Genomic DNA, 25213 nt, shown 5'->3' with positions numbered 1-25213 from the left:
TTTTTTTTTTTTTTTTTTTTTTTTTTTTTTTTTTTTTTTTTTTTTTTTTTTTTTTTTTTTTTTTTTTTTTTTTTTTTCCTCGCGGCCCCGTGCTGCCCCGCCCGCCCCCGGCACTCCAGCCCCGGCGCACCTCCCGGTTCCCAGTCCCGTGCCCTCGGAGGAGTCTGAGTCACTGGGAAACTGGGCTCTGAGTCAGGTCCTAACAAGCTTGGGGATGGGGCCCAACTGTGGAGAGGTAGAGAGGCCAGAACTGATGCTGGGGCAAGAAGCAGTCCTGGTCAGAACCCCACAGAGAGCAACAGGGAGCGTGCCTAACAGGCAGAGGAGGAGAGACAGAAATCTGGAGTCACATACAGCTGAAGATATAGTTGAAATTGGAGACTGAGGCAAGGAGAGGCTTAATGATAGAGAGCAAAAGGAGAGGAACAAAGATGGATTTAGGTAGAGGTGGGGACAGATGGAGTGCAGTAGAGACGGGGACAGGCAGAGAGAAAAGTCCAGGGAGACAGAATCTGAGACGCGTCCAGAGAATAGACTAGGGTCAGGGTCAGTTTGGCAGAATGGGACAGAGCCTCAGGGAACAGGAAGGCTCAGAAGAGGAAGATTTGGAGAAAGCAGAGGTAGGGCGATGTCATTTCACACTTCTGAGTCCCTACAGGGAGGGTGCTCACGTGTGCATACATGTGTGTGAACATGCTGCAGGTTGGTGGAGAGAGAAGACCCTAGAGTACCCAGCCTCTGGTCCATCATCTTTCTGGCCTAGTTATCCACCCAATCCCCATTCCCCAAGTGGTCTCTTCCCAGGGCCAGGACCCTACTTGCTGAAACGAGTTAGGGCTCTCTGGACAGCCTGACCAAGGCAGACAGGATGTGGGGGCGGCCAGGGCTGGAGGGACAGGAAGGAAGTCTGAGCAGAGACAATAGGTGGAAGGGGAGGAGGAACTGGGAATGACCAGGATTAGGATGGCCAGAGCCTGGACCTCAGCTCTGGAAACCAGGGGGAGTGGGATCTGCACCTCCTCCCTCCTCCCATGCTGCCTGTGTCCCCACCTTATGCCACATCATGGGGCCCCTCCTCCCCGCCATCCTACTCTATTCTGCCCCTGCAGGCTTCTCTCATCTTGTCCTATGCTTACTTGGTAGCGTGTGCAGTAAAGCGGAGGCAGAGCTTTGATCCAGACCTAGGGTGGGCAGGAGCTTGGGGGCCAACACTTCTGCCAGCTCGTTGTGATCCTGGGGCAAGCCTCTTCCCTTCTCTGGGCCTCAGTGTCCACACCTGCAAATGAAGGATTATCCTATAATAAGAAAGCCCTTTCTGATCTTCTGGGACGGCTCTTCCTCCAGATTGCCGGCCACTGGTCATTTTTCTTTGGAGGAAGACTGGAGTCTGGTACCTACCCCCTGTCCAGGCCTCAGACTTTGGGACAGGGAGGGGGAATCTCAGCCTGAGCCCTCCCTTCACCCTGCCGCTCCCCCCAGCAATGGCCTGAGCCCCCATGGCTGCTCCTCAGGACCTGGACATCGCTGTGTGGCTGGCCACGGTGCACCTGGAGCAGTATGCAGACACGTTCCGGCGGCATGGCCTGGCTACGGCGGGTGCAGCCCGGGGCCTGGGCCACGAGGAGCTGAGGCAGTTGGGCATCAGCGCCACAGGGCACCGGAAACGCATTCTGCGCCTGCTGCAGGCAGCTGCTGTGGAGGGCTCACTGGATCCCCAGTCGGACAGTGCCATGGAGCCATCCCCCAGCCCAGCTCCCCAAGCCCAGCCCCCCAAACCTGTGCCTAAGCCCAGGACAGTATTTGGTGGGCTCAGTGGCCCTGCCACCACCCAAAGGCCTGGAGTGAGCCCAGCCCTCTGGAGACCAGAAGTGTCCAGGAGCCCAGAGTCCAGCCCGAAGTCCCCTCCTCTCCCCACCTCCTCCTCTGAGCAGACTTCAGCCTTGAATACTATGGAGATGATGCCCAATGCCATCTACTTTGGCCTGGACTTAAGAGCCGGGGCACAGACAGCTCAGGACATGTAAGTGGGGTTGGCTCCCTTGGGATCCAGTGCTGGGAGGGGGCAGGGAGAAGCAGGACATGAGGACTAGTCCTTTCTCCTCTCTGCCTTAATGATCACTAGATCTTTTCCCCCAGGGCCCCAGACACCTCCCAGGCAACTGCCCCCACCCCTGCCGTCAGGCCCACAACAGGCACAGGTAGGTGGGTTATCATGGGTTTGGGGGAGAGAGACAGGGCCCTTCAGGACCCCAGACTCTCCCACCTGACCTCCTCTTCTCTGTCTCCCCCACTCCTTCCCCTGCCAGTACACATCATGGACCCTGGTTGCCTGTACTATGGTGTCCAGCCTGTGGGGGTCCCAGGGCCACCCGACAGAAGAGAAGGCAGAGGTGTCTGTCAGGACAGGGCTGAACAAAGGTGAGTAGTCAGTAGGGTGGTGATGGCAGGAAGAGGGAAGCTTGAGGAGCAGTTGGTGGTCGCTGTGTATCCAGTTATTCATTAAGTGTGCATTGAGCATCCACTGTGTGCCAGCCAGGTGCTCAAGATACAGGAGGATTATGACAGACCCAGTCCCCTCCTCAGGCAGCCTGTGACTCAGTGGGCCAGACAGGACATGAAACAAGCAGACAAACAAATGGGTATATGATTTAAAATAGGGAGAAGGGCTTTTCATGCTTTCATTTAAGAAATCTTTATTGTGGGGCGCCTGGGTGGCATGGCGGTTAGGCGTCTGCCTTCGGCTCAGGGCGTGATCCCGGCGTTATGGGATGGAGCCCCACATCAGGCTCCTCCGCTATGAGCCTGCTTCTTCCTCTCCTACTCCCCCTGCTTGTGTTCCCTCTCTCGCTGGCTGTCTCTATCTCTGTCTCTGTCGCATAAATAAATAAAATCTTTTTTTAAAAAAAAAAAGAAAGAAATCTTTATTGAGCACTTACTGCATGCTAGGTATCATAGATACTTGGGATAGATCAGAAATCCCAGCCCCTGTGGGAGATAGTCAAATAATAATACATACGACAAATAAGTTACATCATATGTTAAAAGGTGGTAAGTGCCATGGAAAAAAATAGAGCAGGGTAAGAAGGCTGGGACGGAGTGAGGGGGAAGCGTCCTGCGATTTTTCGTTAAGAGTTGCCAGAGTGTTAAGAAGATGACACTTGAGCAAAATGAAGGGGATGAAAGAATTAGGTGTGATAATCTCTGGGAAAAAAGTGTCCCAGGCGGGTGGGGGGGGGCGGTGTGTGTGGCAAGAATAGAAAGTTTTCAGGGGGACCCAGGAGTCGTGACAAGGACAGTAGGGCTGAGGCAGAGTGGCCAGGGCCGGAAGAGTGGCAGGAGATGACGTCACAGAGGTAAAAAGGGTCATATCAGGTAGGACCTTGTAGGGACTTTTGCTTTGACTCTATGTGAAATAGGAAGCCTTTGGGAGGGTTTTGACTTAAAATTTTAAGAACCCCTCTGGTCGCTATGTTGGAAATGGTCTGTAGGGGGCAAAAGCAGAAGCAGAGAGACCAGTGAGGAGGTTGTAGCAGTAATCTAGATGAGGCATCTCCGATGAGGGTAGTGGAGATGGGGAGAAGTGGTTGGATTTGCGTTGTATTTTGAAGGCAAACTATCCTAGGAAATTAGGGTGTGAAAAAAAAGAGTAGTCAAGAACGACTTCAGGGCTTTTGGGCTGAGCCTACACTGTCCAGGATGGTAGCTACTAGCCACATGTGATTACTGAACACTCGAAATGTGGCTAGTCTGGAGTAAGATGCGCTGTAACTATAAAACTACCAAATTTCAGAGCCTTAGTATGAAAGAAGCAATACTGGATGTGTGTAACAGAAGTAGACATAAATTATCTTACTTTTTATACAGATGACATAATAAAATGTTAATATTTGGGGTATGTTGGATTAAATAAAATATATTATTACAATTACTTTTACTTGTTTCTTTTTATTTTTTAATGTGGCTGCTAGAAAATTGAAAATCATGTGTGTGATTCTCACATTGAGTTCTGTTGGATAGTGCCATTTGAGCAACTGGAAGTTCCTAGAATTGCTCTGCTCTGACATGGGGAAGACTGTGTACAAAGCTGGGGGTGGTGGGGAGACCAGGAGTTCCATTTTGGGCATGTTGAATTTGAGGTATATGTCATAAGCCTGAGAAGAGATGACAGGCCGTTGGATATACAAGTCGAGTACGGGGAGAGGTCTGAATGGATATACAAGTTGGATATACAAGTCCGGAGTGTGGGGAGAGGTCTGAGAGATGACAGGCCGTTGGATATACAAGTCTAGAGTGCGGGGAGAGGTCTGAAATTTGTGGGTTGTCAGCATCTAGGTGGGTGTATGAGGCTGTGGGCGAATGTCCATAGAGCAGGGGACTAAGATCAGAGTCCTGGCACACTTTAATATCAAGAGGTTTGGGAGAAGAAGAAGAACCAGCAAAACAGACTGAAAAGGAATGGCTAGTGAAGGAGAAGGAAGATCAGGAGAACGTGATGTCAGAGGAGCTAAGTGCAGAAAGGAGGAGGGGGACGTCAGCAGGGCCAAATGCTGCCCTGAGGTCAAGGACGATGAGGACTGAGAATTGGCCTCTGGAATTGACAACATGGAGGTCACTGAGGACCTTGACAAGGGGTAGAGGTGAAAGCTGTATGAGAATGGTCTCAGGAGGTAACAGAAGTTGGAATGCATACACAACTTTTTGAGGAGTTTTTCTGCAAGGAAGAGCAGAGAATTGAGTGGTTGTCAATAGTGGAAATGGAGTCAGGAAGTGGTTTTTGTAGGATGTAGTGTTTCTATGTTTATAGGTGGATCACGGTGATCGGGGAGAGAGGGAAAATTAGCTGCTGTAGGGGAGAGAGAGGGGAGAAAGTCTGGAGCAATGTCCTTGCGTAGGTGAGAGGACAGTGCACAGAGGAGGGACTGGCTTCAGACAGGGATGTTTATGATAGTAGCAGAAGGAATGCAAAGTATGTGTGAAACTTGGAAGATGAGGCACTGTGAGTCTGTGGGGTTCTTGTCTGATTGCTTCAGTTTCTCAGTGAAGTAGAAAACAAAGAGGGTAGAGTGATGGTTCTCAACCTTAGCTGCACTATAGCCTGGGGAACTTTCAGAACTAGAGATGCCTGGGCCCCACTCCCAGAAGGTCAAACTCAGGGGTCTAGTATGGGGCCCATATACCTGTATTTTAAGGTTTCTCAAGGATTTTGTGCTACTGAGGTGAAGGACTATGGGAAAGTGGCAGAGAATAATAGAGGACTTTCTGGGAAGATGGTATATGCAAAGACCTAAAGGATGGGAAAAAGCAGACTGGGGAAGTATGTTCTAGGCAGAGGGAGCAGCATGTGCAAAGCCTCTGAAAGAGAGAAGACAGTGTAGTTGAATGGTAGGAAGCAAAGGCGAGGGTGATGCAAGAAGAGGTCAGAGGATTGGTGGTCCTTATTGTACAAGGTCTTGCAGCCCATGGTAAGGAATTTGGGTTTATCCTAATTTCAAATGGCAAGTTATTGCAGGATTTCATGCGGGGGGGCAGTGAAATGATCTCTCTTGCATTTTTAAAAGAGCACTCTGGTGGTGATGGAAAAATGGGCATTGAAGGGAGGGCCTGAGTGGAAGCAGGTGACCAGTTAAGCAGTTCATAGCACCCTGGTGAGAACCGAGGGGAACTTGGTCCAGGGAGGGAAGGTCAAGCCCTTTTTGGAGAAAGGACTGAGAAGACTTTTTGAAATATCAGCATCCCTGGCAGAGAGCCAGCTCTGCAGCCCTTCACCAATTTTTCTACCAAGTAACACTAAGGGCAGAGGAGAGAGACTGAAATTGCTCTAATCAAAAATCTAAGTGTGCTCAGGGAAGAAACTCTATGCTAATCTTTTGGGTTCCCAACCTCCCTGTTTCCTTGTTGAAAAGTGATCCAGTACGCGCCAGGCATTCTACGAAGGACTGCAGGTGGGGATGTCCAGGGACCTGGGTCTAATGTGTGTTCCTCTGTCTTGCCCCACATAAGGCTCAGCAGGCAGGATCTGGAGGCACGGGAGGACGCTGGCTATGCCAGCCTTGAGCTGCCGGGGGATTCCACCCTCTCACTGCCCACCCTGGACATGGAGACCAACGATGACCTCATTTCACCCTATGCCAGCTTCTCCTCCACAGCAGACCGCCCCACGCCCCTTCTCAGTGGCTGGCTAGACAAGCTCTCCCCTCAGGGGTGGGGCTGCTAGGGAGGGAAAGGGAAGGAGGGGAGGGAGGGGAGGGAGGAGAAGGAAGGGAGAGGCTGGGGGAGTTGGGGGGGGTCAGGTCCCAAATGTTCCCAGACCCTAGGAGCCCCCCAGTATACAGCCTCCACTGCTCACTCATGTGGGCCCCTCCCATCCCCAGAAACTACGTTTTCCAAAGACGCTTTGTGCAGTTCAACGGGAGGAGTCTGATGTACTTTGGCAGTGATAAGGTGGGGGTCTGAGAGATGCTGTGTCGGGCCTGGGGAAAGAGAGAGGGAAGGGGAGGGCTGAGGAAGGCTGCGGACTGGAAGATGGGAAGCTCGTGGTGGGGGGGGTCACCCCATGACTGATGTCAGCATCTAAAGTAGCTCGGCTAGCAGCTGTACCCCACTGCTTGTGAAATGAGTGCTGACCTCATTAAAAGTTGGTGCTGGCTCCTGGGTCAGCACATATAGCTGAGTTTCTGTCCCTATGCGTCACTGGACTGTCTCTCTAGGATCCCTTCCCCAAGGGTGTGATCCCTCTGACTGCCATTGAGATGACCCGAAGCAACAAGGACAACAAGTTCCAGGTCATCACTGGCCAGAGGGTGTTTGTGTTTCGCACGGAGAGCGAGGGTGAGAATCAGGGCCCGTTGTGTCAGGGTGGGGGCAGGAAGGCCGTGTGAGCGCACAGCCTGCTGGCTAACCTGCTTCTCTGTCCCCAACCAGCCCAGCGGGACACATGGTGCTCCACGCTGCAATCCTGCCTGAAGGAACAGCGCCTCCTGGGCCACCCCCGGCCCCCTCAGCCACCCCGACCCCTCCGCACAGGCATGTTGGAGCTTCGCGGACACAAGGCCAAGGTTTTTGCTGCTTTGAGCCCTGGAGAGCTGGCACTGTACAAGAGTGAGCAGGTGAGAAGGGCAGGGCTGGGGCCAAAGAGGCTGGCCTAGTCCATTCTGGCACCTCACTGTGCTTGCTCCAACCCCGCACCAACCAGGCCTTTTCTTCGGGCATTGGGATCTGCTTCATTGAACTGCAAGGCTGCAGCGTCCGGGAGACCAAGAGTCGCAGCTTTGATCTGCTCACGCCCCATCGCTGCTTCAGGTGGGGCCCAGACTGGCAGGAGGAAGGTGGGGGAGAGACTTTGGAAGGAGGCACAGGGCGGGCAGAGGACTGGAGGCCTCTTCAGTGGGATGTCAGTGGGTGTGCACTGAGGGGAGTCCAGTGAGCGGGGTCAAGGTCTCAGGAGGGTCTGGGCTGGCCCAGCGGTGGCCTATGTAGGAATGGCCAGTGGGAAGGGACAGGTCAGAAGGGGTCTCCATGCCCACGGACTGGCTGTCCACCCCTCAGCTTCACAGCCGAGTCTGGGGGGGCTCGGCAGAGCTGGGCGGCCGCTCTGCAGGAAGCAGTAACCGAGACCCTGTCTGACTACGAGGTGGCTGAGAAAATCTGGTCCAATCGGGCAAACCGGCACTGTGCGGACTGTGGGGCCTCCCGCCCAGACTGGGCTGCTGTCAACCTGGGGGTGGTCATCTGCAAGCAGTGTGCAGGTGAGGGCTGGGGCCTCTAGCTGAAACAGGGAGGAGGAGGGGGGCTGGGGCGGGGGGCTCTGAGTATCCGTGCCACATACGCTCCACACCCTAACAGGTCAGCACCGGGCCCTCGGTTCTGGGATCTCCAAGGTACAGAGCCTGAAGCTGGACACAAGTGTTTGGAGTAATGAGATAGTGCAGGTGAAGAGTCTGAAGAGGGAGAAGGTGGGGAAGAGGGAAGGAGAGCATCCATAAAAGGCCTTGGGCCCAGCTTGGGGGCAGGAATGTCTGAGACTCTTGAGTTCCTGTCACTAGCCTCTGCCCTTTGTCATCCTACAGTTGTTCATTGTACTGGGAAATGACCGTGCCAACCGCTTCTGGGCCGGGGCACTACCCCTTGGCGAGGGGCTGCATCCAGATACAAGCCCTGGCCCCCGGGGAGAGTTCATCTCCCGGAAGTACCGACTGGGTCTCTACCGGAAGCCCCACCCTCAGTATCCAGATCATAGCCAACTTCTCCAGGTAGGAGCTGATGGGGAGGAGAGCAGTCTCTAAGTCGAAATGCCTAGACTTGGGCTGGTGGGGGCTGTTTTTGATGACTGGAAGACTGTCCCCATGCTCTCAGGTTGGGTCTTGGGGCTGACAGAGGCCCTTCCCCCTCTGCAGGCACTGTGTGCAGCTGTGGCAGGACCCAACCTGCTGAAGAACATGACCCAGCTCCTCTGTGTTGAGGCCTCAGAGGGCGAGGAGCCCTGGTCCCCCTCAGCCCTCGATGGCAGCTTCCCTGGTCTCCTGCTCCCAGGTAATTCCCACAAGGGCCTCCTTTCTCACTCTCCAAGAATTCTCAGGCCTGACCTATGCCTTGATTATTCCAGGAAGCCCCAAGTATCCTCTAACTCAGGCCATCACAATAGCCTAGTCTGGGCAGTTTCCCACCCTTCTAGATCCCCTGGGGTCTATTTCCTGTTGTCATGAAATGACCAATGGTGGCCACTGCCTGGGGTGGATCTGGATGTTTGAGGTGTTAGTGCTGGTCTTCCCCTGACAAGGTTAACCCATAAGTGAGCTCTCATCTCCCTGGGGGAAGTCTGATCATAGAAATGGTCATCAAAACAGGCTTTCCTCCAGTGGTCAGGCCAGAGGGGCTGAGATACTTATAGGATGGCCCTGGCTGACTGGCTGGTCGGCTCACTGGTGGGGACAGGCAGTGGGCAAGGACTGGAGTCTCACTTCCTGCCATCTCCTTTTCTACTGTGGGTGGTAAGGTGTCCGGCTCCACTGGGCTTGGCCTGGCCATGCTGCCAGTGGAGTCGGGTCCCACTGTCTTCCTCAATCTGATCCTTTCTCCCAGGGGGCGCAGGCCATCCCACTGCACTGCCCTGAACTGACTGACCACTTCTTCCCCTTGCAGACCCTTCCCCTGGTGTGTACAATGAGGTGGTGGTACCTGCCACTTACAGCAGCTTCCTATACTGTGGTCCCATCAGCAACAAAGCTGGACCCCCACCTCCTCGCAGGGGCCGGGATGGTGAGAGGGGAGCCGAGGGTTGGAGGAGATGGGGCAGAAACTGGGATGAGCAAGAGTGTACCAGAGAGGGCTGGGAAGGCCAAGCAGGGCCATACCCTGGTGTGGGCTGGATGCTGGGAGTAAGAGAGGGACCATGCCTGGTGGCAGCATTGGGTGATAGCAGAGCCTGTGCTGTGAAGTCAGACTGCCTGGGCCAAATCTTAGCTCTGCTACTTCCTACTTATGCGACTTAGGGGAGCTACTCAAACTCTGGGCCTCAGTTTCCCCATGTGCAAAAGAGAACTGAAAGTGATACCCACCTCATAGGGTTGTTGTGAAGACTGCATGAGATCATACATAGGCAGAGGGTGTGGAATAGATGGAATAATTATCTGGTAAATGGGAATTATGACAGTAGGGACAGAGGTCTTCTGCCTGCTGACCATCAGCCTTCCCCTTAGCTCCCCCCAGACTGTGGTGTGTGCTGAGAGCGGCTCTGGAAATGTTTGCATCAGAAAGCAGCCCTGAACCCCTCAGCCTCATCCAGCCCCAGGATGTTGTATGTTTGGGTGTGAGTCCCCCACCCACTGACCCGGGTGACCTCGACAGGTAACTGCACCCTGTGCTCCCTGCACTCCCCCTTTGCCCTTTTTGATGCTGAGCCTTCCAGCCCCTTCCTGGTCCCCATTCTCCTCCTTGACCTCACTTTCTCTCTAGGTTCCCCTTTTCCTTTGAGCTCATCCTCACCGGGGGGAGGATCCAGCATTTTGGCACAGATGGAGCCGACAGTCTGGAGGCCTGGACCAGTGCTGTGGGCAAGGTGAGCCAGCTGAGACCCCTCCCCAACAGCTCATGGCCTCTTTGTTCCCAGCTGCCCCCAGCTTGCCCTCTCTTATTCCTACAGCACTCCCACCACTCTCCACTAACAGCTAAGGTTAACAGCTGTGCTAGGACCAGTGTTAGGCACTACCCACTCCATATCTCATTTAACTTTCACAGCAACCCTCGGAGGAAAGGATTATCAATATTTCACATATAGAGAAACAGAGTCACAGAGGTTATGAAGTCACTTGGTCAAGGTCACACAGCCAGGAGGCAGCAGAGCACAGGATCGAAAACAGACCTCTGTCTCCAAAGCTCATGGCTCAAACCTCACTGTGCAGGGCCTCTGCCCAAGGAAAGGCTGCCTCTAACTCCTGCTTCCCCACCCCCAAGTTCTCCCAGTCCAGAGGGAAGGCTGCCCTCATGTGCCCCAGCATCTCCATTTCTAGGCCAGCCAGTCTCTCCGTCCTGCACCCTCTCTCTGGAGTTAAACGTTCACACCCTGGACTCAGACATGCTGGGATCTGAGTACTCCAACTCTCAGCCTCATGAGCTTTTCCATACAGATAGAGTGTGTGTACAAGACATGCCCCTCAGGGTTGAGGATTAAGAGACATGTGAGGCCCGCACTGCCTGGCACACAGCAGGCCCTCCATCTGTGGGTGTTGAAATAGTAATGGTGGTGATGATGCCAATCGCTCCCATCCTTACCCAGTTTTTCCCTCGGCCCTGCTCTACCTCAGCTCATCATGCTGGCGCCCTCCTGCCAACCCGCCAGAATGTTGTGGGCCCTGGCAGGGTTGCACTTCCGCCTTAACCCCTTGCGGCTGCCCGCCTCTGCCCGACTTCTGAGCTGCTACACTGCAGGGGTGGCTAGTGACTTCCCATTACCGAAGTCCAAGGACCTCCTCCCGGCCTCACCAAGTCGGCTCTGCAGCACGTGACACTCCTCTGTGGGAAATGCTCACCTGCTGTCTGGCTTCTGACCCCACTCTCCTGGTTAGAGGAGTAGAACTCCTGCCAAGAAATTGTCTTCATGTCTTTTCAGGGCTCTGTCATGGCCCTTGTAGCCATCATGCTGTCTCCTCTGATTGTCAGCTGTGCTTTCCAAAAACGTAGCTCATCCTTAAAGGCCATGCTACCCAAAGTGTGGTCTGCAGCCTGGGACACCACACTGGCTCACAGACTCTTTGTTATGGCCTCTGGCAGGATAAGAACAGAACTTGAGAGTGAGCATTCAGAATCTTTTATAGCAATGTAACAGAGTGATTTTATGTGTAGAATCTAATTTCTTAAAGTAGGGACTTTTATGTTTCTTTTTTCATTTTACTTTGCTACTAGTTCTTTTTTTTTTTTTTTTTAACGAAGTACTGGTTAGTAATGGATTGGAATTTTGAACAAAAAAAGAAAAGAAGAACCCCTTGTTCCTTCCCCACAGGTGGTTGGGGAAGCACTCCTTTGGGACCCGCTCAAACACTTGTTTCTCTATGAAGCCTCTCCTGGCCGCTTAGGGTGCTGGGATTTCCCAGGACATCAGGACTCTTCAGTTACAGCACTTAGGCTCCCCATTCCTTCTTGCCTCAACATCCTGCAAAGAACAGAAGGCTGCCACACAGAGGTCTTCTCTGTGTTGGCCGCAGCAAATTAAATTGAACTGAATTTCTTTCCTGTCTTTCTCCATCCATCTCCCGTCTTCTTGGGTCTTTCTTCTGCTCTCTCCTGATCCCTTTTCGTTCCTCTCTTTCTTCTGCTTTCTCTTCATGTCTTTCCCTATCCTTCCCACTCTTATTTCTTTCCTCCATGTCTTATCTCTTCCCCCACCCTCCTTGTTCCCCATGTCCTCCTCTTGCCTCACAGTGGTTCTCCCCGCTGAGCTGCCACCAGCTGTTGGGCCCTGGGCTGCTGCGGCTGGGCCGCCTGTGGCTGCGCTCTCCCACCCATTCAGCCCTGGCCCCTGGCCTCTGGCTGTCAGGGTTTGGACTTCTTCGTGGTGACCACCTCTTCCTGTGTCCAGCACCGGGCCCTGGCCCGCCAGCCCCCGAGGACATGGTGCATCTGCGGCGGCTACAGGAAATCAGTGAGCAGGGGTGGGGACTTGGGGTAGGGGCAGTGGACCTTTACCCATTTGGGATCCCTATGGGAAATAGCCAAACATAGTGGATTCAGGCACAAGCTCTGGAGTCAGACTGCCCAGATACAGACCCCCATCTCTGTCACTTCCTAGCTGTGTGACCTTGGACAAGTTATTTAACCTTCCTGTGCCTTAGTTTCCTCATCTTTACAATGGGCACAATAAAAGAGTTGTAAGTTTCAAATAAGGCAATGCACATAAAACACTTATCACAGAGCCTGACAGAATGTATCTTATAAGTGTTTAATAAATGTTATGTGTTATTAAGGTTATTGTTAGTATTATTTGGAGTCACTTGCTAGTTGGAGACTGGGAGAGGGGACTGGATACTCTTACTTCTTCCTCAAAGAGGAACAGTATGGGATAATATCGGAGGACTTTGGAGACAACAGACCTGAGTTCAAGCTCAGCTTTTCCATTTTATAACAAGCGAAGAGACAAGAAACTGAACCTCTCTGAGCATTAATGTGTCACCTGTAAAATGGGAATAATACTATGTAACTTATAGGATTTAATGCAACAATGTTTATAAGGTTCCTAGTCTGGCACCTACATACCTTAAATACTTAGAGACTTACTGGTCACTGTGATGAGGACAATTATAATGATAATGTCTGATGATTCTTCTCCCAGGTGTGGTTTCAGCAGCTGACACCCCAGACAAGAAGGAGCATTTGGTCCTGGTGGAGACGGGAAGGTAAGTGTTGCCCCTCTCCTGGGTCTCTCTTTCAAGAGCCCAGCTCCCACCCTCCACCCTGGTCGGCTGGACCACTGCCCACTTCCTCAAATCCACCTGCCTATTGGGCACCTGGGTGGTTCATTCGGTTGGGCGTCTGACTTCAGCTTGGGTCTTGGTCCTGGGGTCTGGTATTGAGCCCTGTGTTGGTCTCTGTGCTCAGCAGGGAGTCTGCTTTTCGCTCTTCCTCTGCCCCTCACCCAGTGTGTGTGCTCTTTCTCTCTTTCTCAAACCTTAAATCTTAAAAAAAAAAAAAAAAAAAAAGAAGAAGAAAAAAGAAAAAGGAAAGGAAAGAAAGAAAGAAAAGAAAATTCACCTTCAGGGGCCCCATCTGGGTTGACTGTTGCTGCCCCCTGCTGGTGGCTCTGGGAAGTCTGGTCCTTGTGATCCTGGGCCTCTTAGTTTAAAGGACCCTCCGGAGCTGGCTCTGACTCAGGCCTCTCGGGTCTCAGGACCCTGTATCTGCAGGGGGAGGGCCGGCTGGATTTCTCAGCATGGAACGCAGCCATTGAAGGAGCAGCTGGCGGGGGCGGCACAGGGCTGCAGGAGCAGCAGATGAGCCGGGGTGACATCCCCATCATCGTGGATGCCTGCATCAGTTTTGTCACCCAGCATGGTGAGTGGGTACTGGCCAATACGGAGCCAGTAGGGGACGGGGGACATGGGCACAGCCAGAGGGTGTGATCTGCCTATAAGAGCTTTGCCTCCAGAGACTACGGCCCAACAGCAACCCACTGTATCTCCCTTGGCAAGCTGCTTTACCTATCTGAGCCTCAGCTCCCTCATCTGTAGAATGGGGCTACTAACAATACTCATTTTCTAGGATGGCTGTGATAGTAAGATAACATATGTAAAGCTTTTAGCACAGCACCTTGCAGGTAGTAAGTGTTCTAAGGTAGCTGTTGGTGGGGGCATGGGTGTGGAGAAAGAGCAGCACTGAAATAGGACTGGAGAGCCATAGAGAACAAAGAGAGGGCAGCTAGAAGGCAAGAGCCAAGCTGTGCAGCAAAACCCTTGAAAGTCTGAGCAGAATTATTCTGTGTGGGAGTTTTTCCAGGCATAAAAGAACAGTGATGCAAGTGGTTCCCAGAATTCTTTGTGACTTTTTGGCCTCTGCTTTTTTTCCTCCAGCCCAAGGAAGGACCAAGTAGAATCTTGCTCCTTGGCAAAGCCCCTTTTTAGAAGCCTGGACTCTTGGGAAGGAAAATTCATGGAAAACCAAGGCAGGCAGTAAAGGGCAAAAAAGACACATCCATGAACTACAAATACCTGTGCTTACAGCGTGGACAGTGGATAGTCAGTGGCTAGTGACATTCTCCACACCTTGGTAGCAGCCTCATGCACTGACTTCCCCCACTCCCTAGATCCCATTCTCTTCTCAATCTCCCTCATGTTTAAAGGAGGAGCGAAGTCAGCAGCCCGGGGAGGAGCCCTGGAGAAAGAGTATAGGTGTTCATACCCACATCGCTGCTCTTCATTCAGCAGCTGTGTAATGAGTGGCTCCCATGTGCCACACACTGGAGATAGAACAGTGAAGAGGGAAGCGCAGAGACTAGCGGGAGAGATGGGTACTAAATAAAAATACAGTCAGTTCTTGTTATTCACAGCAGTTCTATCCTACGAAGTTACTGTAAACACTGAATTAATGAATCCTAAATCGTTGCCCCAGTGGAAATACAGGGTTATGTTCCCGGGAACCTCTGGTCACCTTCTCATCAAGTGATCAACATGTAACCTTGTTTGAAGTGTGTTTCTGTTTAAAGACACTTTATTTAACATATATTTGTGATCTATTAACTTTGAACTCACAACCAGCAGCAGTGTAACTCACGCAGGTGCAAAGCTTATCGGACACACATATTCTCTCCATAAGGCACACACAGCCTTCCTGCACTTCACTTGGGGGCCATTTTAAACAGTGAAACTACCCAAAAAAAGCACAAGAATGTAAAAAACATGGTTCTATATATACCATGAAAACTACACTTGTTTACCATATAAGACCTTGGCTGGGAATGCGTCCAACAGGCAACCCAAATTCTCCTCCACTCTGCGCATGTTCACAAATGACTGGAAAAGTGCACCAAGTATTGATTTGGGGGTTACAAATAAATTTTAGCAAGTAGATGAATTCACAATGTGGAATTTGTGACTAGTGAGGATCAACTGTAATGTAATTTGAGAGTGCTATTTCAAAATTAAAGCAGTGAGGAGATAGTGATGGAGACTATGTGTAATGACCTGGTTAGGGAAGGACTTTCTGAGCAGGAAGACTTGAGCAGGGTCTTGAGAATCAAGACCATGGAGGCCGACTTCCCCCTCTCTGGCCCCCTTACCCCAATAGTGATATAGCAGGTTGGTGGGGGGGATCACAGATACTGGATACTGGGTGGGTAGTTGGGTCTCTGGGCAGTGGTGAGCAGAGATGCTGGCTGTTCTCAGGGCTTCAGCTGGAGGGCATATACCGGAAAGGGGGTGCCCGTGCCCGTAGCCTTCGGCTCCTGGCTGAATTCCGGCGGGATGCCCGGTCAGTGAAGCTTCGGCCAGGAGAGCACTTTGTGGAAGATGTCACCGATACACTCAAACGCTTCTTTCGAGAGCTTGATGACCCTGTGACCTCTGCACGGTTGTTGCCTCGCTGGAGGGAGGCTGCTGGTACTGCCAAGATCCCTAAGAACTCCTCACAGGCGACCAAGGGGCAACCTGGAACTCCACCCTCCCCCCCTCAATCCCTGAGGCTGTTTTGTGGGATTTGGCAGCCCTCCTCCCCAGTACTTCCCTCCCCCACCCCCACACCCCGGGATCACTCAGGGACTCAGCTTAGGTCAAGGTGGGAAGGGGGCAGAAAGTCATCCATCCTGGGTTTGCTTCTCTAAAAATCCCTCCATGCTCCCTTCCCTGATTCTCTCCACCCCTCCCCCATTCCATCCCAGAGCTACCCCAGAAGAATCAGCGCCTGGAGAAATACAAAGAAGTGATTGGCTGCTTGCCACAGGTCAACCGCCGCACATTGGCTACCCTCATTGGGCATCTCTATCGGTCAGTATGGCCAGACCCCCTGCAGTCTCCTCACTGACCTTTACCACCTCTGTCCAAATCTCCCCCCACCACCACCCTCTGCCACCTCACATTTATTCATTCATCCTGCAAACAGTTGTTAAGTGAAAGGGTCACAGCACAAACGTTCTGAGTGTGGACTTTGGGGTCAAACCTAGGCTTTACTCTGGCTCCACCATTCTAGTGTGTGACTTTGGGTAAGTTATTTGCATTCTCTGAGCCTCAGTTTCCTCATGTGTAAAAGGAGGATGGTGTAATGAATAGCATCCACCTCCTAGGTGATGAGAATTACATGAGATTATCCTTACAAAATTCTCACTACATCTCCTGGCATGTAGGTAGTAAGCATTCAGGAATGGTGAGCAATCAATGTTACTTTGTTTTATCATTCTATGCCAGGCAAAGGGTTAGATGTAGGAAGCACAAAGAAAAATAAGGTGCAGATCTACCTTGATCAGCCTATTGGAGATAGGTCTTGAAGTGATTCCAAGGTGAACCCTGGCTGTGTTGTACTGATTACTCTGTATCGGGCCAACTATGGCCCATGGGCCAAATCCATCCAATTGCCTGTTTTTCTAAGTAGTTTTGTACAGGGGCGCCTGAGTGGCTTAGTCGGTTAAGCGTCCAACTCTTGATTTTGGCTCAGGTTATGATCTCAGGGTCATGAGATTGAGCCCTGCATCGGGCTCCCTGCTCAGGGGGGAGTCTGCTTGAGATTCTCTGTCTCCATCTCCCTCTGCCCCTTCCCCCTGTGTGCTTGCTCTCTCTCTCTCTCAAATAAGTAAATAAATCCTTAAAATAAATAAATAAAGTTTTGTGCATGGAGTGTAAAGGCACACCCATTCACTTATATAGTGTCTTTGGCTTCTCTCATGCTACAACAGTAGAACTGACGAATTGGAACAAAGAATGTATGACCTATAAGCCTAAAGTATTTACTGTCTGTCCCTCTACATAAAAAGTTTGCTGCCCCATACTATATTTATAATCACCCATTTCTCATCTGTCTCCCCTGGACTGGGTGCTCCCTGAGGCTTGTATTATGTCTTAAAACTGTATCCCATGTGTTTAGCCCAGGGCCTGGCATACTGACTCAAGTATTTCCTGAATGAATGGGTGCATCGGCCAATAGGTGAGCACAAGCTGCATTCCTTATGACCAGTGTCACACCCCTTTGCAGGGTACAAAAGTGTGCCGCTCTAAACCAGATGTGCACGCGGAACCTGGCCCTGCTGTTCGCACCCAGTGTGTTCCAGACAGACGGGCGGGGCGAACATGAGGTGCGGGTGCTGCAGGAACTCATCGATGGCTACGTCTCTGTTTTTGATGTAAGCTATCCCCACCCCTGACTATAGTCCCTTTTCCTGGATTCTGGACTCTTCTCCCCCCAAAAAGCCCCCAGCCCAGACCTCTAAGGCCCTCTGGATCAAGAATCACCTCCCATAGCCCTGGGTCCCTCTATCCCATACCCTCACTCCAAATGTCCATGCCCCCCTAGTTCTTAGCTCTTCTAGCCTCTCATGCTCTCGTACAAGTCTTCTGGTCTTGCAAACTCCTCCTGTTTCCCTCTTTCCTAGCACCCCTCTGCCCCCACCTGCCCTACAATACGCACACTCCTTTTTTTGGCTCTTCCACAGATTGACTCTGACCAGGTAGCTCAGATTGACTTGGAGGTCAGTCTTATCACCACCTGGAAGGATGTACAGGTAACCTGTCCTGACTCGTGAGAGGGCCAGAAGGGGACATCAAGATAGGAAGGTGCCCTTCTGCTTCTGGACAGTGGCCCTCAGCTCTCTGAGACACAGGGGAAACTCAAGGAGGGGAAACTCAAGGAGGGGAAACTCTTGGGGAGAGGGGTTTGCTTTAGGATTTGTTCTATTTATTCCACCACGAGGACGCTTCGTTACAAAATGATGGCAGAATACTTGGGTTCCACATGTAAGAGATCCAAGCAAGAGTTAGGTAAGGTAGACAAAGTAGTGAGAATAAAAGCAATGAAGACAGTAGCAAACAGCTAAGGACTTATCTTCCAAGCACCTATAATCTTACTTTCATGTCACACAACTCCATGAGGTAGACAGTTCCATTTTTTCAAATAAAGAAACAGAGGCCTTGAGGGTCACTTATTCAAAGTTCTATTGTAGTGAGTGGCAGAGTTGGAACCCAGAGAGTCTGACCTTAAACCTGTCCTTCCAAGCATATCCTACACTGCTTTGGGAAGCACCCATGCAGCCTGAAGATGTAGTTCTACCTCCCCTGGGGTTCTCCCTTTTAGGAGCCACACTGGGGATGAGGGGTAGGAGGAGACTTTAGGGCGGGGAGGAAGTGCTTAGGAGGCAACATAAGGAGTTCTCTGACCTTGATTTTTTGCATCCTCTTGTGTCCTCCTGACTTCTTTATGCCTTCCCCTCAGCTGTCCCAGGCTGGAGACCTCATCATGGAGGTTTATATAGAACAGCAGCTTCCAGACAACTGTGTTACCCTAAAGGTCAGTCCTGAGGGGACAGGAGGGGAGATGAAAGGATGGGGGGGCAGGGTCAGTGGGCTGACCAGCATGGGTCCTCTGCTCCTTCCCTGACCCCAGGTGTCTCCAACACTGACTGCTGAGGAGCTGACTAACCAGGTATTGGAGATGCGGGGGACAGAAGCTGGCATGGACTTGTGGCTGACGTTTGAGATTCGTGAGCACGGGGAACTTGGTGAGAATGACCATGTGTGTGTGTATACACATGTGATGGGGGGGATCAAAGTCACCAGTGCTTTCTGTGTTACCAAATACAGTGACTCTGTCCTCGTGCATGTGAAGGGACATCCTACGCTGTTGATCACTCCCTCTTTCTCCATACTCTCTTCTTTCTTGACTTTGTGGACCCAAGTCCTTGGTTTCCCTTCCTCCCCAAAGAAGGCTTTTCTTCCTCCTTTGCCTACATTCCAAATACTGGAAGAACCCAGAGTTCAACCACAGACCCTTTTCCTCTCTCTATCTACATTTCTCCTTGGATGACTCATCCATTCCAATGGCTTTAAATGCCGCTCATAAGTTGGGTCTGTGGCCCAAACCTCTCCTCCAGGCTCTAGATTCACATATCTGTCTACTGCACACCTCCACTTGTATGTTTCACAAGCATCTCTAATTTATTTTTATTTATATTATTATTTTTTATTGGGGGGAGGGGTTGGGGGAGAGGGAGAGAGAGAATCCTAAGCAGGCTCCATAGCAAGGCTCAATCTCACGACCCTGAGATCATGACCTGAATTGAAATCGAGAGTTGGACGCTTAACTGACTGAGCCACACAGGCACCCCAAGCATCTCTAATTTAAAGCATGCAAGACTGAACTCAATTCCCAGGCTTTCTGCCTAACAAAAAGCCCAGGCTATTTCCCAGTTTTCCCTAACTCAGTCAGTGGCCCCTCTGTTCACCCAGTTATCAAGACCGGAAACCTGAGAGTCCTCCTTTTCCTTCAACTTCACACCTAACCCAACCAACTACTCCTGTTGATTCTATTAGAATTTGTTGCTTCTCCCCATTTCCACCATTACCACCACCCAAGTTGAAGTCACCACTATCTTTCTGCACTCAACATTAACCACTAAAATGTACAGCCCCAGAAAAGGAATAGCTGGCCCGTGTTCCCTTCTTGCCTCCCAACATTCCGTTTTCCACACAGCAGTCAATGTGCATTTCAAACATAAATCAGATCATGCCATTACTTTCCAATGGCTTCCCACTGAACTTCAATTCAAATTCAAATTCCTTATTATGGCCCACAGACCCTGAATGTCTGGTCCTTGCTTATTTCTCGGACCTCATCTCACATAAATCATTCTCTGTGTTTGAGCCATGCTAGCTGTTTTTCAAACAGTTCTTTCTTGAATCAGGGTCTTTATTCCTGAGTTGTGTCATGGCTGAAATCTTCTTCCCCTGATCTTAGCATGGCTTGTTCTTCCTCCTCCTCCAGGCCCCAATCTCAGCTTCAAATGCCCCCTTCTCAAAGACCTTGCCTGGTCATCAGTCTGTCCCAGTAGCTGCCCTCTTACTCTCTCTCTCAGCTTCTTATTGTTTCTTTCAAAGCATTTAATTATCTACAATTCTTTGGTTGACTTTCCTGTGTACTGTCTGTTCCCTCACTTTGCTGCGGGCTTTGTGAAGGTAGGCTGTGGGTTTGATGCTCACCATTGTATCCCCAGGGCCAGCAATGCCTGGCATAGAGTTGGTCCTTATATAAATACCTGTGGCTGGGCTGTGGAATGGACAAATGGATGTGACTGGTGGGAAAGGAGCTGGAGGCTCCAGGGTGTAGATGGATATTCCAGTTGATACCCACCCCTACTTTACTCCTCAGAGCGGCCACTGCACCCCAAGGAAAGGGTCCTAGAGCAGGCCCTTCAATGGTGCCAGCTTCCAGAGCCCTGCTCGGCCTCCTTGCTCTTGAGGAAAGTCTCCCTGGCCCAGGCCGGCTGCCTCTTCACAGGTGAACCTCCTTCTTCAGCCCAGCACCCCCATACCTAGGCCTCTCCCCCAAGACCTTCCACCCAGTATTGCCTGTTTGTGCCCAGGTATACGGCGCGAGAGCCCAAGGGTGGGTCTGTTGCGGTGTCGGGAGGAGCCGCCCCGCTTACTGGGAAACCGCTTCCAGGAGAGGTTCTTTCTGCTGCGTGGCCGCTGCTTGCTGCTGCTCAAGGAAAAGAAGGTGAGGTGCTGCGGGGGTCGGGGACGAGTGCAGGCGGCCCCCGTGGCGCAGTGAGGACTGCATTAACCTTCTCACTCCACAGCCCATGTGCTTATTGATCTCAATGCTACCCTGGTCCTTTGACCTCTGTGACCCTGTGATCACATAACCCCAGTGCCTCCATGACCTCTTGACCTGACTGACTGTGATCCTTCTCTCTCCTCTTGACCTCACTGACTGCCTTCTTGTTCTCAGAGCGCTAAACCAGAACGAGAGTGGCCTTTGGAAGGTTCCAAGGTCTACCTGGGGATCCGAAAGAAGTTAAAGCCCCCAACACCGTGAGTTTTCTTCCCCAGGCCACAGTTCTAGGGCCTTCCTGCCATCATCCCTCTGGCCTTTCTAATCACCCATCTCTGTTCTCCTTTGCCTCCTAGGTGGGGCTTCACATTGATACTGGAGAAGATGCACCTGTGAGTACCTCTCGGCTTGGCTTCTCCTCTGGCCCAGCCCTGCACCCTGTCCTCTACCTCCATCCCTATAGCGACAACCCCTCCTCTCTGGCTAATTCCCCTCTGATCACCCCCAGCTACCTGTCCTGCACTGACGAGGATGAGATGTGGGACTGGACTACCAGCATCCTCAAAGCCCAGGTGAGGGGAAGGAAAAAGATGAGGATGAGCTCAGAGGTCCCAGCTGTAGACCCACGCCCACTGTGCCAACTCCTTTCTCTCCCTACAGCACGATGACCAGCAGCCAGTGGTCTTACGACGCCATTCCTCCTCTGACCTTGCCCGTCAGAAGTTTGGCACCATGCCTTTGCTGCCCATCAGAGGAGATGACAGTGGGGCCACCCTCCTCTCGGCCAATCAGACCCTGGTGAGGTCCCTCTGGCCTGCTGCAGTGCCCTCCTGAATCCTGCCCATGTCCTTACCACCCTGTAGGTGGGAGCGGTGTGCCTGCCAGCCTGGTGCCCCCCTCTGCCTTCTCTGTGCCCCCGCTCCCCACCCCTGCCTTCTGTTGCCAGGCCTCACTGTGTCTCTGTGTCTCTCCCTCCCCTCATCCCCATCCCACCTGTGCCCAGCGGCGGCTTCACAACCGGAGGACCCTGTCCATGTTCTTTGTGAGTACTGTACCTATCTCAGCTTTGTGCCCCTCAGCCCCGTGTTCCTCTGTGCTGCCTGAACCAGTGTGCCCTCTGTATTTGTTCTGATGCAGGCCATCTGTGTGTGTGTGTGTGTATGCATGAGAGAGAGAGTATTGTGAGGGATCAGAAGAAATGAGAAAAATGAGGTATGGTAGGATATGATAAGGAAAAGGGAAAGTGGTCATAGGAGCTGAGAAATAGAAGGGAAGTGGTTAAGTGAATGTATTTCGGAGTCAGATAGACCTGGGCTGAAGCCCCAGTTCTTCCATTGACTCACTGTGTGATCTTCGGCAACGTACTTAACCCCTCTGTACCTCACTTCACTCACCTGCTGTGTAACCCATCATACAGAGTTGTTTTGATATCATCATGAAAAGTATTTTACAGCATCTGGCCCAGAGGAAGAGCTCAATAAATGTTAGCGATGAATAATCCAGTAACTCTAACCCTGTGCCCGCATCACGCTACCCCGTTCCTATCCAGCCGATGAAGTCATCCCAGGGGGCTGTGGAGGAGCAAGAGGAACTGGAGGAGCCTGTCTATGAGGAGCCAGTGTATGAAGAAGTGGGGGCCTTTCCCGAGCTGACCAAGGACACCTCTACCTCCTTCTCCACGATGAGAGAAAAGACAGCCAACCCAGAGATCCCCCTCACCAGCCAGAGGTCCTTTGACAAACCCCTTCTCCCCAAGGCAGGTGGCCCCGGCCCAGAGGAGAGGCCACCTGAGCCCCCTCCGGGCCCCCCTTCAAAGAGCAGCCCCCAGGCATGTGGGTCTCTGGAGGAGCAGCTGCTCCAGGAGCTTAACAGCCTCATCCTGAGGAAGGGAGAAACCACCATAGGCCTGGGAAGCCCCTCCCAGCCCTCCAGCCCCCAGTCCCCAAACCCCAATGGCCTTTTGACACAGACACCTGGCTTTCCCACCCAACCTTCCAGTTCACCCTCCAGCCAGCCCCTCACATGACCCTAAGATGAGTAGTCTGAAGGGATAGGTAACCAGAGGACCCAAGTTCTCACCATGGCAGACACTGCTGGGAGCCTCCTCTGCTCTGGCTGGAAAGACTCTAGAATCCAGTGCGGTGTATGGAAGGAGCACAGAACTGAGGGCTCTGGATTCTCCTGCCCAGAGAGGGTCGGACTGTGGCCCCTCACTGAACTTCCACTCACTTACATGTACCATGAAGTCACTGAAATAAGGAGAGCGGTGAACATCAAACTCTTTCTTAGAGCTGTAAGCCCCACATAATTTCCCTCAACGAGGGCAACTCCTGCTTTATATATTTGATACGCAGGAGTTCTGTGAGAGATTTTGGGTTTGAAAGGAATGGTTTTATCGCATTAAAGAAAAAAAAGGATTTGGAAGCCAGAAAGCTGAATGATCTCCAAGTCTATCCTATCCCACTTCCTACATTTGGGGACTACACTGAAGACCTAGAGAGCGAAGGTTGATTGGGGTTGGGAGCTGGGATGAAGAGGAGCCAAATAGGATGTGTCACTGTTAATAAATCTTGGAACCAAAAGGCTATTATTGTTTGTTTCATTCATTCATTCATTCATTCATTCATTCATTCAACAAATATGTATTGAGCTCCTAATTAGGTGTCAGATATTCAGGATCACGTTTGAACAAAATAGATGGGTCCTGGGGCTCCTGGGTGGCTCAGTCGGTTAAGCCTTCAGCTCAGGTCATGATCCCAGGGTCCTGGGATTGAGCCCTGCAGCCCCACATTGGGATCCCTAATCAGCAGGGAGCCTACTTCTCCCTCCCCCTCTGCTGCTCCCCCTGCTTGTGCTCTCTTGTGTTCTCTCTGTCAAATAAATAAAATCTTTAAAAAAAGAGAGAGAGAAAGAGAGATGGGTCCTGCTTTTATGGAGTTTCCACTGTACAGGGGGAACAGAAAACAGAAAATACCCAAATTAATTCAGTGCTTTGAAGAAATTAAACCAAAGTGATGTGCTTGTGGAGATGAACTTTAGGCTGGGAGGACGGGGAAGGCCTCTGTGAAGAGTTAAAGAAGCCAGACACGTGGAGTGCTGGGAGGAGCACTCCAGAAAAAGAGGGAAAGCAGCAGGCATGAAGGCTCTGCTGTGGGAAGAGACTTGGCCTGCTGGGGAAACAGAAAGGAGGCTGGAGTGGCTGAAACACAGTGAGTAGGGAGCAAGAGAAGAGTATGGGCTGAAGGGGGAAAGACTGGCAGGGGCCCAATAATGCACAGCCTTATAGGCCACTAGGGTGTTTGGATTTTACTCTGAAGAGATTGAGAAGTTTGAAGGGAGAGAATGATCAGATCTTATTTCCTTTTTTTAAAAAAAAAATATCAATCACTCTGGCTGTTTTGTGACCAGTGGGTTATTGAGGAGGGGAGTGAGGGACCAGATATTAGACAGGTGACTGATGCTGAGGCTTGGACTAGGTGGTGGTTTTGGAAATTGAAGGAAGGTGATTAATAAGAGATCTTTTAGAAGTAGGACCTACAGAACTTGCTGATGGACGGAATGTGGGGTAGGAGAAAGGGCACAGTGACTCTGGGTTTCAGACTTTCCTAACTGGATGGTGAGAGGTGCCATTTGTTACACTGTTTGGGTAAGATATCTGGGGGAAGGATCAGGTAGAAGGAGCGGTTTTAAAAGTGTGAGGGACCTGTTAGATCTACAAGTGGGGGGTGTCAATGAGCTGTTGAAAGTGTGAATCTGGAGTTTGGGGCCACAGATAACTGCTTTTTCCAAGTCAGGGGTGTGGGCCAAGGATAGGTGAGGGGGATGAAGAAAGGGTGTGGGCATCCTCAGAAAGCAGTGATAGGGCTGGTAGAACCTGGGGAGCAGAGCCTGAAAGGCAGACCCTAATGGTGACAGTGGCTTCCTGGGGCGCAAAGCCCTACACCCATCTCCCCACTTAGTCCACTCACTAGTATCATTTAGTTTCCAATGGTTCATGACACACCTGTCTTCCTCTGGGACTGGTTTCCTCCTGGCTCCGGTCAATCTTCTCACCACCACTCACTGGCTTTTCCAGTTCTGTGGGAACTTGGGAAAGGTCTGAGACCGGCCCTGTTTCCCTTGTCAGAAGCATCTTTGCTCAGGCATCCAATGACAAATTGGTCACAAATTGAGTTCCTCCTTGCCAAGCGTCACCCTTCGTGCCGGAGGGAGGACCGAAGGACCAGAGATCTGCATATGTAAACGAGTGATTAGTAGTAATTACGGGCTGAGTCAGTGGCTCCACTAGAAATAGAACTCAGGCGTCTTGACTCAGAAACTTGGGGTTCCCCTACCGCGCAGCGGACGCCGCGTCCACTCGGCAGTCCGGACCCTTTCCCGGGTATTCACAGCACTAACAGGTTTCTTTGGTTTCTCCGCGGCACCTTCGCGCTCCATAGCGCTGCGCTTAGCCGGACCAGGCGTGGGCGGGACTGGGGCGGAG

General features: G+C 51.6%; 1 protein-coding gene across 3 annotated transcripts; it reads left to right on the top strand.

Moving 5' to 3' along the window:
- The first annotated feature begins 155 nt into the window (after positions 1 to 155).
- ARAP3 (ArfGAP with RhoGAP domain, ankyrin repeat and PH domain 3) lies at positions 156 to 23315 on the top strand. 3 transcript variants are annotated; one of them, XM_034656179.1, is made up of 32 exons: positions 156 to 2020; positions 2137 to 2198; positions 2307 to 2418; positions 6001 to 6201; positions 6372 to 6441; positions 6708 to 6828; positions 6922 to 7106; positions 7193 to 7299; positions 7546 to 7745; positions 7843 to 7952; positions 8067 to 8249; positions 8394 to 8529; positions 9139 to 9255; positions 9696 to 9843; positions 9952 to 10054; positions 11914 to 12133; positions 12821 to 12884; positions 13376 to 13539; positions 15366 to 15578; positions 15857 to 15962; positions 17161 to 17308; positions 17618 to 17686; positions 18394 to 18468; positions 18565 to 18679; positions 20326 to 20454; positions 20540 to 20673; positions 20908 to 20990; positions 21087 to 21122; positions 21239 to 21302; positions 21391 to 21528; positions 21734 to 21772; positions 22280 to 23315. In XM_034656179.1, exons 1-32 carry the CDS (start codon positions 1497 to 1499, stop codon positions 22754 to 22756), a joined length of 4653 nt encoding a protein of 1550 aa, XP_034512070.1. In that variant the 5' UTR covers positions 156 to 1496; the 3' UTR covers positions 22757 to 23315. The 3 variants fall into 3 exon arrangements, with proteins under 3 accessions (XP_034512070.1, XP_034512071.1, XP_002912586.1); XM_002912540.4 differs by having other exon boundaries at positions 158 to 2020; positions 7843 to 7928; XM_034656180.1 differs by lacking the exon at positions 21734 to 21772 and having other exon boundaries at positions 157 to 2020.
- The last annotated feature ends 1898 nt before the right edge of the window (positions 23316 to 25213 follow it).

This window comes from Ailuropoda melanoleuca, chromosome 3, assembly GCF_002007445.2.
Source record: "Ailuropoda melanoleuca isolate Jingjing chromosome 3, ASM200744v2, whole genome shotgun sequence".
NCBI lineage: Eukaryota > Metazoa > Chordata > Mammalia > Carnivora > Ursidae > Ailuropoda > Ailuropoda melanoleuca.
This window is presented reverse-complemented; position numbering and strand designations above follow the sequence as displayed.

What these genes read in the sequence shown, in the direction of transcription:
- ARAP3 (XM_034656179.1), top strand. Translation starts at nt 1,497, where the DNA reads ATGGCTGCTCCTCAGGACCTGGACATCGCTGTGTGGCTGGCCACGGTG. An exon ending in CACTGTACAAGAGTGAGCAG is followed by an intron (nt 7,107 to 7,192) that starts GTGAGAAGGGCA and finishes CGCACCAACCAG; the next exon opens with GCCTTTTCTTCGGGCATTGG. An exon ending in TCCTCGCAGGGGCCGGGATG is followed by an intron (nt 9,256 to 9,695) that starts GTGAGAGGGGAG and finishes CCTTCCCCTTAG; the next exon opens with CTCCCCCCAGACTGTGGTGT.